Source organism: Neoarius graeffei, chromosome 12 (assembly GCF_027579695.1).
Source record: "Neoarius graeffei isolate fNeoGra1 chromosome 12, fNeoGra1.pri, whole genome shotgun sequence".
Classification (NCBI taxonomy): domain Eukaryota; kingdom Metazoa; phylum Chordata; class Actinopteri; order Siluriformes; family Ariidae; genus Neoarius; species Neoarius graeffei.
In genome coordinates this window covers 874642-893990 of record NC_083580.1, presented here as the reverse complement: position 1 = coordinate 893990, position 19349 = coordinate 874642, and the positions used below count along the sequence as shown (strand labels likewise).

General features: G+C 41.3%; 1 protein-coding gene and 1 long non-coding RNA gene across 2 annotated transcripts in view; one reads left to right on the top strand and one right to left on the bottom strand.

The window, feature by feature from the left end:
- The first annotated feature begins 761 nt into the window (after positions 1-761).
- On the top strand, positions 762-1697 carry LOC132894835 (uncharacterized). Its single transcript, XR_009655681.1, has 3 exons — positions 762-866; positions 1453-1512; positions 1610-1697. It is a non-coding gene; the product is annotated as an uncharacterized LOC132894835 (long non-coding RNA).
- Positions 1698-16125: 14428 nt separating this feature from the next.
- The window catches only part of cdx1b (caudal type homeobox 1 b), a 13569-nt gene continuing 10345 nt past the window's right edge, over positions 16126-19349 (bottom strand). The window contains exon 3 of the mRNA XM_060934947.1: positions 16126-16305. Coding sequence (XP_060790930.1) covers positions 16126-16305 — 180 coding nt within the window. The remainder of the gene's footprint in view (positions 16306-19349) is intronic.

Sequence of the window (19349 nt, the reverse complement as noted above, 5' to 3'; positions counted from 1 at the left end):
TTATACTTAAAATTGGTGTATAAAATGAAATTATAAAAACACCATCCATCCATCCATCCATTATCTGTAGCCGCTTTATCCTGTCCTACAGGGTCGCAGGCGAGCTGGAGCCTATCCCAGCTGACTACGGGCGAAAGGCGGGGTTCACCCTGGACAAGTCGCCAGGTCATCACAGGGCTGACACATAGACACAGACAACCATTCACACTCACATTCACACCTACGCTCAATTTAGAGTCACCAGTTAACCTAACCTGCATGTCTTTGGACTGTGGGGGAAACCGGAGCACCCGGAGGAAACCCACGCGGACACGGGGAGAACATGCAAACTCCGCACAGAAAGGCCCTCGCCGGCCACGGGGCTCGAACCCGGACCTTCTTGCTGTGAGGCGACAGCGCTAACCACTACACCACCGTGCTGCCTTACACAAACATGTCAACTGAAAAAGTACTTAAACCTGAAATATGGAAGATTTTTATAGAATATATTCAGAAAATATATAAACCTCCACACTACAGATATTCCTGTTTTAGTGGATCATTTGTACGTAATTGTTTCCACTGTGTGACGGTCCATCAGAACACCTCCGAGCCCAGAGAAGTCAATGGCACTTCTATATTCATGCAGCGAATGGAGATGAACTGGCTATCAGAGGAGTATTCATAACCTCCCTGTGCTTGTGCTTCTCCTGCTCTCTCGATCTCTCTTTCACACACAGAACCAGAACCACTCCTGAAATCACCAGACCAGACTTTCACTGTCCATCAGCATCTCTCATTTGATGGAGTGAGGAATTCTCTCTCAGATCTGAAGAAGAGACTCGAGGAATTCTGGGAGGAGGAATTCAACAAAATCCCTCCACATGGTAAGAGGAGCTGCTCCTGCTGGAGAAACACAGTGATGTGGGATTTCTTAGCAATGCTCCTGCGTTCTTTTCTGCAGACACTTTATTCACCCGACACTTTGAACTAAAACACTGATTTAAAATGAATAAACTGACTGGAGGGCGGCACGGTGGTGTAGTGGTTAGCGCTGTCGCCTCACAGCGAGAAGGTCTGGGTTCGAGCCCCGTGGCCGGCGAGGGCCTTTCTGTGCGGAGTTTGCATGTTCTCCCCGTGTCCGCGTGGGTTTCCTCCGGGTGCTCCGGTTTCCCCCACAGTCCAAAGACATGCAGGTTAGGTTAACTGGTGACTCTAAATTGAGCGTAGGTGTGAATGTGAGTGTGAATGGTTGTCTGTGTCTATGTGTCAGCCCTGTGATGACCTGGCGACTTGTCCAGGGTGAACCCCGCCTTTCACCCGTAGTCAGCTGGGATAGGCTCCAGCTCGCCTGCGACCCTGTAGAACAGGATAAAGCGGCTACAGATAATGAGATGAGATGAAACTGACTGGATCACTTTAAACTCTTTCCATCTTTTACACAAACTCATGTTTCCATTTTTCTCTCCACAGCTGCAGCAGTTCAGATCATTTCAGAACCAGAACCACAGAGCAGAGAAGAGTTTCTGAAATGTACATCTAACACACACACACACACACACACATAAATATATTGTGTGAATTAAACCCATGTTCACATTGTTCAGTTTGTTTTTTTCTTTTATTTTAGATTTCTGTTATCTGACTCTGGATCTCAACACGGTACATCGTCTCCTCATTCTGTCTGAGAAGAACAGAGCGGTGAGATGCAGTGAGAGCGAGCAGCCGTACCCTTATCATCCAGAGAGATGTGACTCCAGGTGCCAGGTGTTGTGTAAGGAGAGTGTGTGTGGACGCTGTTACTGGAGTGGTGCGCTGTTGGTGGTGTGTCCATATCAGTCTCATATAAAGACATCAGCAGGAAAGGACAGGGTAAAGAGTGTGGGTTTGGATTCAACAATCAGTCCTGGAGTCTGCAGTGTTTTCCTTCTTCTAATTCTTCTTCTTCTCTCTCTTTCTGTCACAACAACATTGAGACTGATCTCAGAGTTCCACCACCCTCCAGAATCGGAGTGTATGTGGATCACAGTGCAGGAACTCTGTCCTTCTACAGCATCTCTGACAGGATGAAGCTCCTCCACAGAGTCCACACCACATTCACTCAGACTCTATACGCTGGGTTTGGGTTCCCTGGGTTTCGGCTCCCTCGGTTTTGGCTCCAGTTGTTTCCTGGTTCTACAGTGAGATTGTTGTGATCCAGAATAAAAGTGTGTCGTGTTTTCTGTAAAATTCCTGCACGTTGTTGCTCAGTCGTCTGTTTCACTAGAACACAATCCAGCTGCACAAAAACACTCATTTTAATATTTAAATTAAAACAGATTAATAATGTAAAATAATTAAAAAGGAAATGTTCAAAATTAACTGTCACACCACAGACTCATCAAATTTAAAAAGAGAATGATCTCATGACCTTCGTGTTATAAACTTGTGTTTGTTTCCTATGAAGCAGCGTCTCATTAAATAACTAATAAACTGTAATAAAGCCAGAACAGAACAACATTTTAAACCTGTTCAGGTCACACTATATAAAATAAAATATCACTTTTGGAATGAATTTGATTTTTCTGCTTGTGTTCTAAGATGTAAAATCTGAAGTTGTTTCTAAACCCTGAGATTTGATTGTAAAACATTGAACAATATTTAAACTCCATTAGAACATACAGCGCATGATCGGTTCAGGCTGCCGATGTCGTGTTCATCCCATATTCAGCCTGGATGATGACTGGCCCGCAGATAGAACCTTATAAATCCAGCTTTATCTGTCAGTTTGGGATTTTTTTGTCATCTATCGTCTGTGTGAATAATGATGATGATAAATCTGTCTCTGTGAACCGGATGTGTCTGGGGTCCGACTCCTGGTGTAGATTCTGAACATGAGTGTTGGAAAAACTTCTTTTTAAAAATCCTTTTCATTTTCAACAAAATAAAGAACAAATCCATTCCAGTTCTCTGTTCTGATTGGTCAGAAGGTGTTGATTAATTCTCTATCACAGCAGCTCTGGCAGTAGTGAAGGTTTATATTAACGCCCTCGCTCTGATACGGTATCGTTTCTATAGTAACAGCTCATTCACAGGGACTTTGGATGTTCCACGTAAACAGATAAACATCAAAAATGTGTTTAGTCGCTGATATGGTGATGTTTTATTCAGTTCAGGAGAAACAGGTTTTGGTCTGAAGTCAGACAGCGTTATGGATTTTAATGCTCAAGATACAAAACAGGCTGAAAGGAAACACACGTTATGAGACACAACACCGTTTCTTTTTGGTGGTTTTAAAGCCGACACCATGTTTTCCCCCAGACGGACAGTCGGAATGAGGGGATTAGGATTGTTTAGGGTTGTTAGGATCCCGGGATGAGGGATGGTCTGATTCACCGATGGGATCGAGGTCAGGGCCTTCGCCCACATGTTGTCCACATGCCCACCCCGGGGCTACACTCTGTTCTGTCTGAGCGTCTCCTTTCCTTTGTGACCTCATTGAGAAGAGAAAGGCCGTGATGTCGTTCCTAAATATTCAGTATTACAGCAGAGTACAGAAGATCATCTGCAAAGCCACACACACATCGACAGGGTTTTCACAAAGAGCTGACAACGACCACAGTTCCACTCCATATATACAGGTTTTATCAAAGGCAATGTCTTCAGGTGAGTCTGTTCAAAGCCCTCTGATAAAACCTGCAAAAATATATTTAAAAAAAGCACAAACAATAAACAGATAAACAATATTTACATGCACATGCTGTATTTCCTTCTTTGTGGAGTTCATGAAGTATAACAGACCAAGGCCCAATCCCAATTCTAATTTCTACCCCTTCCCCTCCCCCTTGGCCCTTCCCCTTGAAACTGAGCTACAAGGGATAGGGCTTGAAATTCAACCCCTACATATTGGGATAGCCCTTCAACGATCGCATACGTCATCGCGTACCTCCGTCAGCGTTTACGTTAGCAAAACGCGACCAAATGCGTCATTGGCTGCGACCAGCCGCTACAGTCAGAGCCAGAGGCAGAACCAGAAATCTCTGCTGGCAGGGTGTGATTTGTTAACTAACACCACTGAATGGGATATCTTTGGTGCTTCGTGCACCACATCCGACAGAATGAGGTGTCAGAACACTCATGTAAACAATAAAAGCGAGAATAACAGAACAAAACGTACGCAGTCAAGCAACCGAAAACAATACTCACTCCCAAAGCTTTTTAGCAGCAGCTTGGATTTCAGAAATCGCTGCTCATTCTCAGCTCGAAAGCGAATCAAGCGGCGTGTTTCCTCTGGATAACAACTTAAAACACGTAAATAATGGAGAAAATACATTTATGACAATCTTTCGCCGCGGGAACCGCCATCTTTCTGAAATCCGCATGAAATCTCACTGAAATCCGCATGGCATTGTGGGAAATCACTCAAACCCCTTCGTTCGGAGTCAGCTCCAGGAAAATCTCCGTTTGGAGGGGTACAGAAGCCCTACCCCTTCCCCTACTCCTCCGCGTTAACTGGGATTGGGATACCCCTACCCCTTCACGTGAACGCGCAAAATGGAGGGGAAGGGCCAAGGGGTTGGTCCAAGGGGTGAAATGGGATTCGGCCCAAAACTCGAGGCCAAAGACAGGTGTGTGTGTGTGTGTGTGCGCGTGTTCCCCAGCAGGAGGCAGCATAACACAGTAAAATGGAGGATTTAACATCCACATAAAGCAGTCAGTCATCAAAAGAATAAATCAAATGCAAAAGATAACATTCTACCTAATATATAAACCCATATTCGAAATGTATGATTTTATGCCCATGTTTATATTTAGATTTATATCTTAAGATTTATTGTATGTATAATATTTTATAGTAAGATATAATTTAATATATAAAATTCAGAGGCGGCGGCACAGTGGTGTAGTGGTTAGCGCTGTCGCCTCACAGCAAGAAGGTCCTGGGTTCGAGCCCCGTGGCCGGCGAGAGCCTTTCTGTGCGGAGTTTGCATGTTCTCCCCGTGTCCGCGTGGGTTTCCTCCGGGTGCTCCGGTTTCCCCCACAGTCCAAAGACATGCAGGTTAGGTTAACTGGTGACTCTAAATTGAGCGTAGGTGTGAATGTGAGTGTGAATGGTTGTCTGTGTCTATGTGTCAGCCCTGTGATGACCTGGCGACTTGTCCAGGGTGTACCCTGCCTTTCACCCGTAGTCAGCTGGGATAGGCTCCAGCTCGCCTGCGACCCTGTAGAACAGGATAAAGTGGCTACAGATAATGAGATGAGATGAAATTCAGAGGCCGCGTCTTGCCCAGTTTGTGTAAAAGGTTTTGTTTTCGGTTGTAAAGTTCTGTTTGTGTTTTTACTGAATCAGTGTTTTATTCTCTTATTTCTGACTGAATGAATGTAAATTAGCAAAACTCTGAATCAAACAGACTTTTACTGACGTCCAGCTACGTGTGAACTCGCGTTAAAACCAGATCTAATGGGCAGAGTTCTTCTTCAGAGCTGTGATCAATAACATTAAGGCGAAATGAACAGAGAGCAGCTCTGTGTGAAGGTGAGCGGTGAGGTGGATCTGCAGGTTCTTCAGAAAGGGTCAAAGGCTCCAATGCAAATCGTGTGAAGGTAAAACGCCGCTGAGAGCAATAACCTGCAGGAGCTTTACAACCCTGACAGGACCAACCTTTCCATCATCTACAGCCTTTATTACTTTACTTTAGTCAATCATTAATCACACACACACACACACACACACACACACACACACACACACACACACACACACACACACACACACACCACCTGAGCTATCACACCTACTTTATTCATGTTTAAAGAAATAAAACTTTCTCAAACCTGAAGTTTTACTGAGACTCTCAGAGTTGAGGTGATGATGATGATGATGATGATGATGATGATACAGTGGGTTTTTGTCTACTGTATTTCACAACACACATGATGCATAAACAATAAATAAACAAATAAATAAACAAATAAATAAATGTTTTAAAATGAAATGTAATTAATTCATTACATAATCATTTTTAGATCATAAATAAAGAGAAATAAATTGATCTTAATTTGCAGTTTAAAAACCTGATCAAATGAAAAAGTTTTTAAAAATACTCATAAATAAATAAATGTATAAAATTTAAATACTTTATAAAATACAATGCAATTAATACATCAGCAAATAAATAAAACTAAAAAGTAATAATAGATAATAAAGTCTTTAAATAAATGTGCATCTCCTGTTGGTTCTTTGAGAAAATGAAGTGTAGTTACCAGAACTTTATTTTTAAAAAATGTTTAAAAGTTATATGCAAGATAAATCTGTGAAATAAGTGTAAAATAAAAAATTAATAAAAATAAATGAATGAATGATTGAATAAATAAATAAATAAATAATAACGGTGTGATCAGTGGAGATAAGTTTGGAGACTGCGATGTGTTTTATGGAACAGAAGCTCTGTTTGTGTGTTATATTATTCTCTCTATATTTCTAATTAGCTTAATGAGTCTTTATTAGTGCAGTGACGTGATGTTACAGGATTCCCGAGTCAGCTGATCCACACACTAAACATGATGTAATCAACAGTAATCACTGTGGTCACCATATCACAGCACTGCTGAGTTCTGGGCTCTGATTGGTCAGAAGGTGTTGATTAATTCTCTCTAACAGCAACTCTGACTGTAGTGCAGGTTTATATTAATACTCTCGCTCTGCAACGTTATGGTTTCCATAGTAACAGCTCATTCACAGGGGCGTGTCCAGCAGACGCTGCACTGTGAATATGGTGAAGTAAGGAGGTGTGTGTGTATGGTTTCTGTAAGGAGTCTCCAGTGTGAGCGCTGTGTATCAGTCAGAGGTGAAGCTGGAACTGTAAGGTCTGGAACTGTAAGGTCTGGAACTGTAAGGTCTGGAACTCTTCAGGACAGAGGAGTTTACACTTCTGTACAGTTTCTCAGGAGCACGATGGAACACGCTGTGATTATTGTAAGAGAATAAAGAGTGTGGTGAGAGAAAGACTGTTTAAACTACTATAATGTAAATGACAACAGGAACAAACTCATTTCACTGAACATTAAATGTAACGATAAATGGATAAAAGTAGAACATGCTGGTCTTTAATAGTGAATAAAAATTATAATTGTTGGTCCATTGTTCTGGTATAAGAGAAATAAACCTCTTGGGGAGATGCAGTTATGGGAAAACAATCAGCATTGGGTTGATGAGAGTGACTCCGCCCCCTCCGTGTGAATAATAGTTTGTGGTTTTTGCTGTTTGAAAGTTTATAGAAATGTCGTGAGATTTTACAAAATATTTTACAACCCGAGTGAGTCAATCATTCACAGAGGGTGACGTATACTTCATGGTCCTAAACTGGAACTCAACATCACACACACACACACACACACACACACACACACACACACACACACATTCTGCTCGATCATGGTGAAATTCTTAAATTTATCAACAGAGGCAAAGGTTAATGAGGTGAGTGAGGGATGAAAGTCTTTAACTGGAGCGTGTGTGTGTGTGTGTGTGTGTGTGTGTGTGTGTGTGTGTGTTACAGTCCAGACAAAGCTGAAATAAAACCCACACCATGCCTCTACCCCAGATGTGGCCGATCAGCTGAGACGTGTTCAGTGCCTGAGGTTTTGCACTGGAGGCTTTGATGCTAATGCTAATGTTGCTAACAAATAATAGCTTACAGCCTCCAGTTTAATGTTATGAAAACCACATTAGTGACATTATAACACTTTCGCCTGAAGACGCCTCTCTGAAGTTATTCTACGTGTATTTTCACTGCTGTTGCTCATGCTGTAGTTAAACTCCCACTGTCGTGGTTATTCCTGCTGTCATTACGAATAAAAGTGCTAACAGTGCTCCTGAAACCATCACTACAGTTCGAGAATAACTGCAGCTTCCACCTCTAATACTACTGGCACTCTCCTGACCACAGCTAATCTCTCTCACTAACATTACTCAGGCTACTACTGCAGATGTTATTGCTATTAAAGCGACGAATACCAGTGATGCAGCTGTGCTAACAAACTACGCTAATAACAGTAGTACTGGGAATAATATTGTGTTTATTTCAGACTACTGTTACCAACATCTCGACTATCTTCACCACCAAGCCAAGGAGTGCTCTGCTACTACTACGACTACTACTACTAATAATAATAACTACAGTTAGTGCTAATATTAATGCTGTTACTTTGCCGTTGCTATCATTATCATTAAGACACCGTGTTGTTAAAGTGTGTAGAAGTGGCCGAGTGTGTTCCGTTATCTGTGTTCGAATTCCAGCAGTCCACATTAAAAGCTGTAACGTGCCGCGGCCACTTAAACCTGTCTGTAATTTCCACACGACGACTGCATTCTGATTGCTATTGCTTTACAGCTTCAGTGTTTATTCAGAATAAATCTCACCAACATAGAGGATATTAGGGGGCAGTTAGTATATTGTAAATGAGAGTTTATGGTAAAACTGCCCCATAAACACGGTGCTGTATGAGGACTGAGTAGTCATCGACGTGAAGCGCAGGAGATCTCGCACGTGCCGGCGTCGGAGTCACGACGTTCACAGCTAAACCGTTTGTAGATGTAAAATTTCATTCTGTTACAAAAACATCGGTAAATCCTTCAGTTATTCAGCAATACAGCGTCACGTTTATTTATTTTAATGGACTGAAATATCTTTAACTGTAGATATGATGTTGAAGAGATCAAATCTCCAGACTTTCCGTCACTTCCAGCTTAGTGATGTAAGTTTTTTGATGTTTTTTTGTTTGAGTGGTTAAATGGAAGGACGCTAATGTTTTCTTCTAACGCGTGCGTCCGTTTGGATCATGTTTACTTTCCCTGAGCGTGTTTGTGTTACTGTGGTGAGGATACTTTTACAACGTGGCCCTCTAATAAACTTTACGACCTGCTGGGGAAAGAAGCAAATGCCTCCTGTTGTTTTAACAATTAACACCGTGTTTACTGAAAATAGCTCACTCACGAGAGCGTGAGGAGCGATAAAACACTGCTGAATGTAAAGTGTACAGTACTCCTGCAAATCTTTATGGAAAGATGTGAATTAAAGAAATGATTAAAACGTGTTGGTGTTTTGAAAGGCCATTCTGATCTGTTTTAGAATCTAAACTCTAGATGGAGGTTTACTCAGAGCCCAGCAGATTATTAACGTGGATCAGTTTATTTAAATAAGGATAGAATTTCCACTTTAGTAAAATATATAAGTTCAGCAAAAGTAAAGAGATAAATAACGTCAGGTTTATGTTGAATCCGTAAAACAGAAATGTGTACAGTCCATTTATTTACAAACTCACTTTACTGCAGCAGAAACGTTACACCGATCTGTAAAAGCTGCACGTTTTCCTTCAGAAGAAATTCCCTTAATTTAAATATTCATGAATGTTTTCAGTGCAGGTGGAAAATAAAACCAATAATCAGGTCCTGTACATAATCAGATGATTATCAGAATATTCAATATTGTCATCACATCTCCATGTTTTGTTTAGTTTTTTTTTTTCTGTTCAGAGGGACGGCGGCTTTTCTTCATGAGTTCCTCTTTTGGAAAAATCAGGTGATTGTGATGGAAAAAACTTTTCTTCCAAAAATAATGACATAATTCTGTAAACTGTGATTAAAGAACAGAGAATAATCACAATGTGTGTGTAATATTAAGACACGTCTCTGTGAAACGTTCCACATTTGGAAATTAAACCTTAAATTGGTGTTTAGTTTTGTCTTCACCAAAATACAGAGCTGCACTTTATACGTCATTCCAAAGGGAACGGAGTTTTTCTGAGGAATATTCAAGAGATTGAATGAAACATGAGTAAATTATTCAGAATGATCAGATCCTGAGCAATAAACAGGTACAGATCCAGGTGGGTCGTTCTTCAGGAACAGAATCACACTCACAGAGAAATGTGGGAACTTTTTATTTGCGGTACTGAAGATAATGGTATTAAATAAAAGTTTCACACTGTATGGGGTCTTCTGGCCCTAAAAAGGACAGAAAAATTGGCTGTTTAACTCTGAACACTAAACCTTTTATTAATAAAGAAAAGTCAGTAACAGAATTACATAAAAACCTGAACTTTCGTTTCTTAAAATTCAAACCCAGGTTTCTGTGAAGTGACACTGCTATAACTGGGGGGATGATTTTAAAAATCTGGGCTTCAGTCCATTCCGCTTTGGATTCCAGACTGTAGTGACATCACTGACTGACAGGTTCAAACGATCTTAATCAGTTCATAATTTTGGACTCTCTGCTGAAGAACTGCCCTCATATAAAGAGGATGTGCACGATTTATTCTGCTATTGTTGTTGTTGTTTCGCCAGAAAGGTTCACAGGGCGGGGCAGCACGGCGGTGTAGTGGTTAGCACTGTCGCCTCACAGCAAGAAGGTCCGGGTTCGAGCCCGTGGCCGGCGAGGGCCTTTCTGTGTGGAGTTTGCATGTTCTCCCCGTGTCCGCGTGGGTTTCCTCCGGGTGCTCCGGTTTCCCCCACAGTCCAAAGACATGCAGGTTAGGTTAACTGGTGACTCTAAATTGAGCGTAGGTGTGAATGTGAGTGTGAATGGTTGTCTGTGTCTATGTGTCAGCCCTGTGATGACCTGGTGACTTGTCCAGGGTGAACCCCGCCTTTCGCCCGTAGTCAGCTGGGATAGGATCCAGCTCGCCTGCGACCCTGTAGAACAGGATAAAGCGGCTACAGATAATGGATGGATGGATGGATGGATGGATCACAGGACCGGACTCTGCATCTGGACTGAGATTTCACGGGATACAACAAAAACAGTGGGTGCAAGTGAGCGGTCAGATATGAAGCAAACAAACATTCATTAATATTAACATTTACGTGAACATGAGTGTGAGTGTATGTGTGAGTGTGTGTGAGTGAGTGTGAGTGTGTGTGTGAGTGTGTGTGCGAGTGTGAGTGTGCAGTGCTGTGTGATGCATTTACTGAGTTCATTCATTCATCCTTAGTAACGGCTGGTCACGGCCCAGCTCAGTCACATTAGACTGCTAGTTTTTTGTTTTTTTTTAAATATCACAGATGGGTACAACAAAAATAATCACTTCATGAACAGGATTTTTTAAAATGTCTCTATTTGAGACCAATTATGAGCCGGAGTGATGTAGCTGAGGTTGAGGAACTGTCACTGCCAGAATTCACACACCATGCTGACAAATGTAACCCCTTTCTCCCTACTGTCTCTACTACATACACTGGGGTCACACTCAAATAACATACCAACATAAACAGGATCCGAGGTCTCCAGCTAGTGATGATGAAATGACTACACTTCCCATTAACCACCTAGATGAGGGAGTTGGTATTTATCAGGTTATACCCGAAAGAACAGAAAATACCCAAATGAGTTGACTTAACTAAATGTATATTTTAATCCATTCAGGGATATATCCATAAAAAAATGAAAAATAATGTAATCTGCTCTTTTCTTGACGTTCAACCTCATTGGAAAGAAAAAAAATTAAATGGGAACACATTCTGTGGTAGTGTACAGATAAAACATGTTACACCAAGACATATTGTCTAATGTCAGACTCTTGATCTTAACACGTTTGCATTGAAACATCAAAGGAAAGTTATGAAAAAAATTACTACCTGTTACAAATACACACTACGTTTGCCACCATAATGAAAACACATCACATTTTCAGTAAAGTGTACAGTAGCCAAAATTACCGTCCTGTCAGCTAATCAAGCGCTTGAACTAATGCATGCGTTGGGGCCCATTCGTTGCGTTCGTGCACGTTTGTAATATTCCGAACTGTGGTGACTGATGCATGAGCAAAACACACCTAGCACACGCTAACTCTTACTTAGTCCCAGGGTGCTGCCTTGGTTGACGACAACTCAATACTCACGAAACCGGGCGGTTTATCCTAGCTGTCCATAGCACGTTTCAACACCCGTCGTGGAAACAACAAACTGTCCAGGCGAGTCCCGCTGTAGGCTCGTTATCTGAATCGGCTCTCCCACTGGATTCAGCACTCCCACTGGATTAGATGTTGCCGTATCGCTTCCTCTTTCCCCTTCTCTAATTCAGTCACTTTATATTTTAGGCTAACAGATGATAACTTGAAATCTGTCGAGGAGGAAAAAAACGCAGCTTCTCCCTCAGCCATCAAGTTCAACTTCGCTTCCGCTTTCCTCCTCGGGCAGTATGGGATACATCCCGTTTGGGAACACAACATACATATTTTTTCACAATGTATGCAAATTAAATTCACATTGGCTCTAAATATTAACTTTTTTTTTTGTAAATGATGTAACAGGCAGGTTGATCTAAACAGTGCCATTTTAAAGAAAACTACAATGTGACAAAGGAAAAAGGAAAACACAGAATTCTGGGAAATTGAGTCCCAGTACATAACACAAGGTGTAAGAAGGCACAATTTTATAAGAGCCCTACACAAAGAAAGAAAGAAAGAAAGAAAGAAAGAAAGAAAGAAAGAAAGAAAGAAAGAAAGAAAGAAAGAAAGAAACCTTTCCAGTTTAGGCCACACACACTTCAGGTTTAAATCTGAATACTGATATCTGGAGCACGACACACAGAGAGAACGTTAACGCTCATGCACACGTCTCATAATTATCACAGTGGATCACGTGAAAAGTGTCGAGTTACTTTCTCATGAACTGCATCTCTCTCTCTCTCTCTCTCTCTCTCTCTCTCTCTCTCTCTGATGATCAAAGGTTATCAGCGTTGTCATTTACAATTTACTGGCATCCAAACAAGACGTGGCTGGATACAGGAAGTGCGCGTTTCTCTGAAATATTGCCACATTCCTCAGTCACACTGCACATTTATGAACAGAACTTTTCCTCTCGTGGGTTTAAAATCCAATCTGACTGACTTTTTCCACTCACTAAGTCACATGACCAGGACAGCAGCGTTAATGAGTGAAATAATGGTTTTGCTGTTGAATATGACTCCAGTGTGCTGCAGCACGTCCTGAGAGATTCGTCCTGTTGCTCATCACGAGTCTCTGAAAACCCATCATGACCGATTCTCACGTTCACGCCCCTTAACTGTGACGTTTATGGCCAGTGAATTTAGGATATGATCATGAGACAGATGTTTAGTTTTTGTTTGTTCTGTAAAAAAAAGGTGAAAGAAAAACCTTGATGATGGAAAAGGTTGTTTGCAGATCTGCTGTTGTACGTGTTAAACATTTATAAATCTCATAAAAAGATCTGATCAAACCCAGATTCAGAGCTCAGTGTATTTTTACCAAACTGACTCCATCCTCTGCAGCACTTTTTTCATAACTGCACAAATTTACAATCAATTTTACTGAAGGTCCTGAATAATATTTACATAACATGCTTTAAAATGAATAACCGAATAATAAATCCTGATTTTTATGGGGTTAAGTCATCTTACATCTTACGATCCAGTCTCGCACTGGAAAGTGAACTCATGGTGTCGGTTACAGTTCTATTTCTGCATTAAAAGTAAACTGTAATAAGTGAGCATGCTGCGCTGTTCGTCCATTTTAAACCGTGTGACAGTCTGTCGATGAGCTCCTCAAGCTCACATGGGTTCTGTTTGCTCATGCACTGCCATGGCTTTGCCCTTTGGCCGCCACACCCTGCCTGTGTTAGCGTGGTTGGTAAACGTTGGTAAACATGGCCGCTGCATCCCTCCCTCCCTCCCCGATAAGGATGAGTGCAGAGAGACGAGTATCAAAATGACTCCCAGTGTGTAATCGTGTCTTATCCAGCGTCTCGTTACACTGATCAAACAGTTAAAACACAGCCCTGTGAATCCTGTTCACTCCTTCACACACACACACACACACACACACACACACACACACACACACACACACACACACACACACCACTTTAAACACCTGGAAGATCTTTTTGAACACCAGTCTGGAATTTTCTTGTCTTAGTTGATGACATTCCATCCCCAGCTTGGTGTTTGTTCTGCTCCAGCTCCTGATTGAACTCATCCCTGCCCTGAGCTTCTCCACTCTCCAGCTCCTGATTGAACTCATCCCTGCCCTGAGCTTCTCCACTCTCCAGCTCCTGATTGAACTCATCCCTGCCCTGAGCTTCTCCACTCTCCAGCTCCTGAGGCAGGGTTTTTACGCAGGCACTATTTTACTTACAATTTGTTCTAGATCCCAGATCCCAGGTTAGCATTCTGATCATATCCCCTTTATATATTATTATCTGCTTTGCCTGTTATTCTCAACACCTTCCAGCTCCTTTGCAGGTTCTCCAGTCCCCTGAGCACTGACCTAGTACTTCCTGTGGTAAACAGTTCTCCCAGTAATGTTAACACCAGGTATCAGGGTCACCAGTAGGAATTCTGGCCCTTTCACAGGTGAATCCCCAACCCACCTACACCACACACATCACCTTCCAGGGACGTGGGTTCTTCTCAGTCTCCTGTCATCCAGGACACTTGGTATTGCCTCCATTGCCTCCACTGCTGCCTCAGATTTTGGTTCCTGGTTTTGGTTTGGTGGAAGTTCCTGCCACTCTCTCAGCTCTGCTCCAGCCCTGGATCGGAACTGAGGGAAGCCGGTATCTTTTCTGCTGTGATCCAGTCCCATTCCCAGTCGACATGAGGCCTTTGATCTGGCCAACAAAGATTCCATACTGTTCCTGCCTCTGTTTGCTCTCTCCAACACAAGATCCTCCTGTTCAAGTCCACAGTCACAATCTGGTCCTGGTTCCACATCTGATCTCGGATCTGTTTCTGCTGATGATTCTCCTCTAGCTTTTTTCTCTTCTCTTTCTTCTTCTTCTCTCTCTCCCTGTCTTTTCTCACTCATCTCCTATGACATTATGGTCCAGATCCTGTGACACTACTGCACAAGTATTGTGTCTCAACAACAATTGTCCTTCAACCTTTAGATCTCCACATTTTCTAAATCTTCATGATTTCCCTTGATCCTGCTTATTTGCCATCTACACTCCTGACCATGGGCTGTTTCCTACCTGCTACAGCTCCAGGATTAAATTTCAGTCCTTATTCCGACCCCAACCATAAACCAAGCTCCTCTCAGAACCCTGATTTTATCAGATATCTAAGTTTGGTCTGTCTAATCCTTCATGGTGTGTCACAGTGGTACAGCAGGTCGCTTTGACACCTTCAGGGTCCCAGATTCGATCGTGAGCTCAGGTGATTGCCTGATTCATATGTTCTCCCAGTGTCTGACTGGGGTTCCTCTGGGTTCTCTGGGCTTCCTCACAAAAACATGCTGATGGGTGAGCTGACTCCACTAAAACTGCCCCTCCATGTGAATGTGTGTGTATGGTGCTCTGAAACGGACTCGTGCCCCATCCAAGGTGTATTTCCATCTTGGACCAGGTGTTCCTGAGAACCACTGTGACCCTGACCAGGATAAAGTGCTTACTGAAGCTGAATAAATGAACAATCTGGTGTGTTTAGTATTTTTATATCTGGATTTGATGTTTCAGAAGGTTCCTCAGCTCTAATTTCAACTCATCCTTGAATTCAGGTTGAACTTGTGCTCTAAACTAATACGAACCAGTTTGTAAACTAATCCTGCAGGTGTAAGTCGAGTAACCTCGATCTCTGGAGCTCTTCTGTGTTTGTGCAGGAATTCCAGCCAGATGTCTTCATGTCTCCACCCTGCTCTCTTGGGTTTCGTATTTCAGATTCGACCCTATTACCTTGTTGTGTTGTTTTTCTGTTTGTTTTCTGAAGTTCAGTATGGATTCCACTGGAATTGTTGGTCTCCTGATTTTTGGAGTCTCAGTGCTTTGTGGAAATTTAAGAATAAAACAAAACAGGTTTCACAAACAAAGCTTTTAATACAAATTCTGTTTAAAATGTACAATTATTAGGTTTTCAACATTCAAATTGAAAGCATTTACAAACATTTCAGACTGTGGACTGAGCAAAGCAAACATATAAACAGTAGCAACAAACGCAGCCAATGACATGTTTAATGAGGGTTTTATGAACAGTAATAAAGCGCAGCACGATGCAGCCAGTTACTGCAATTCTGTTTTATAAAGCACAAAAAAGTCCTTTGGAGTTTGTCGGTGTCCAAAATGGAACGACTCAAAAAAGTGAAAATACAGTGAATGTTGATTATTATTATTATTATTATTATTATTACAGATGTGTCTGTTTGATTTTTTTCTTAGTACTCTTCTTTAATGGTCATGGGCATGGAGGATGACACCAGAGCTGCACCGCCGCCGCTGCTGCTGATGTTGGAGCTCGGAGGAGTCGGTGTGGTGGTGGACGCCTGAGGCTGCTGAAGTTTCTTCTTGTTAATTTTTCTCTCTTTGGCGCGTCGGTTCTGGAACCAGATTTTCACCTAAAACACAAAACAAGAAGAAGGAGAATTTGCATGAATGATGCAGGTTGCAGCTGAGAAACTAAACATCTGGAGACATCAGAGTGATCGGATCCGTCATGTGCGTAGAACTTTCTTATAAATAAGGCATTAGCATGTTTATTTGTTTTCTCAATTAATCAATTATGATGATGATGATGATTATTATTATTATTATTATTATTATTATTGGGGAGGCACGGTGGTGTAGTGGTTAGCGCTGTCGCCTCACAGCAAGAAGGTCCGGGTTCGAGCCCCGTGGCCGGCGAGGGCCTTTCTGTGTGGAGTTTGCATGTTCTCCCCGTGTCTGCGTGGGTTTCCTCCGGGTGCTCCGGTTTCCCCCACAGTCCAAAGACATGCAGGTTAGGTTAACTGGTGACTCTAAATTGAGCGTAGGTGTGAATGTGAGTGTGAATGGTTGTCTGTGTCTATGTGTCAGCCCTGTGATGACCTGGTGACTTGTCCAGGGTGAACCCCGCCTTTCGCCCGTAGTCAGCTGGGATAGGATCCAGCTCGCCTGTGACCCTGTAGAACAGGATAAAGCGGCTAGAGATAATGAGATGAGATGAGATTATTATTATTATGATTATTGTTTTCTCCTTGTATGCTTTTATTTGTCTCATATTCTTTCTTTACCTTTTCTTACCAGATACAGATTCCTTCTTTATTCTTTACTGTTGAAAAAACCCCGCCTTCTTGTTTGTTTGTTTTTTCTTCAGCCCAATTTCTTTCTTCTGTATTTTTTTATTTCTATATGTTCTTTAATTTTATTGTATTTTGTCTGTATTTAAATCCATAAAATGTTTAGCACCTACAGTTAGGTCCATAAATATTTGGACAGATGCAACATTTTTCTAATTTTGGTTCTGTACATTACCACAATGAATTGTGAACAAAACAATTCAGATGCAGTTGAAGTTCAGACTTTCAGCTTTAATTCAGTGGGTTGAACAAAATGATTGCATAAAAATGTGAGGAACTAAAGCATTTTTTAAACACAATCCCTTCATTTCAGGGGCTCAAAAGTAATTGGACAAATTAAATAATTGTAAATAAAATGTTCATTTCTAATACTTGGTTGAAAACCCTTTGTTGGCAATGACTGCCTGAAGTCTTGAACTCATGGACATCACCAGACGCTGTGTTTCCTCCTTTTTAATGCTCTGCCAGGCCTTTACTGCAGCGGGTTTCAGTTGCTGTTTGTTTGTGGGCCTTTCTATCTGAAGTTTAGTCTTTAACAAGTGAAATGCTGCTCAATTGGGTTGAGATCAGGTGACTGACTTGGCCATTCAAGAATATTCCACTTCTTTGCTTTAATAAACTCCTGGGTTGCTTTGGCTTTATGTTTTGGGTCGTTGTCCATCTGTATTATGAAACGCCGACCAATCAGTTTGGCTGGATTTGAGCACACAGTATGTCTCTGAATACCTCAGAATTCATCCGGCTGCTTCTGTCCTGTGTCACATCAATAAACACTAGTGACCCAGTGCTACTGGCAGCCATGCATGCCCAAGCCATCACACTGCCTCCACCGTGTTTTACAGATGATGTGGTATGCTTTGGATCATGAGCTGTACCACGCCTTCGCCATACTTTTTTCTTACTTTTCAACCTTTATATGCTCCCACTTGGGCAAATTATCAATAAAAATTCAATTTTGTATCACTGCTATGCAGATGATACCCAAATTTATTTTTGCTCTATCACCAAATGATTATGCCCCCCTTGAATGTCTCTACCAGTGTATCGATCAAATCAATAGCTGGATGTCACAAAATTTTCTTCAGCTGAACACAGATAAAACAGAAGTAATTCTATTTGGAAAAAAAGATGAAAGACTCAGGATTACCACTATTCTTGACACAAAAGGGATTAAAACTAAAGAAATGGTTAAAAATCTTGGTGTTTTCATTGACAGCGAGCTAAACTTTGACAGTCACATGAAAGCAATCACTAAAACGGCATTTTATCACCTAAAAAACATTTCCAAACTAAGAGGACTTATGTCAAAAAATGATCTGGCAAAACTAATACATGCCTTCATCTCTAGTAGGGTTGATTACTGCAATGGCCTTTTCACAGGCCTGCCAAAAAAGACCATCAAACGACTTCAGCTGGTTCAAAATGCAGCGGCGAGGGTTCTCACACGAACAAAAAGAACAGAGCACATTACTCCAATTCTAAGGTCCCTTCACTGGCTTCCAGTAAGCTACAGAATTGACTTTAAAGCATTGCTGCTGGTGTACAAATCTCTAAATGGTACAGGGCCCAATTACCTCTCTGATATGTTGCAGCGGCCTAACCCAATCAGATCTACCAGATCGCAGCAGCAAAATTTACTGGTAAAACCTGTTGTTAAAACAAAGTGTGGTGAAGCAGCTTTTAGCTACTATGCAGTACAGCTATGGAACCAACTGCCAGAGGACATTAAAAATGCTCCTGCTGTTGGCAGCTTCAAATCTAGGTTATAGACCAAGCTGTTTTCAGATGCTTTCTGTTAAATAATTAATATTTTTACATTTTTTATAATCTTTACTTTCTCTGCATGTTTTAAATTTACTTTAACTTTATTCTATTTTATTCTGCTAGTTTCTTTTTTATCTTTTCTTCTTTCTTTCTTTCTTTTTCTCCTTTTTCTTTTTCTTTTTGGCATTTTAATATTTTATTTCTACTATTGTTTAATTCTTATTATTTTCTTTTAATTCTTTTAATTCTTTTAATTAATTATTTTAGAATAAAGATAAAATTATTTTATGTAATTTTATTTCTCTATTGTTTACTGTTTTTGTTTTTACTTCTGTAAAGCACATTGAACTGCCATTGTGTATGAAATGTGCTATATAAATAAACTTGCCTTGCCTTGCCTTTCCATCATTCTGATAGAGGTTGATCTTTGTTTCATCTGTCCAAAGAATGTTCTTCCAGAACTGTGCTGGCTTTTTTAGATGTTTTTTAGCAAAGTCCAATCTAGCCTTTTTATTCTTGAGGCTTATGAGTGGCTTGCACCGTGCAGTGAACCCTCTGTA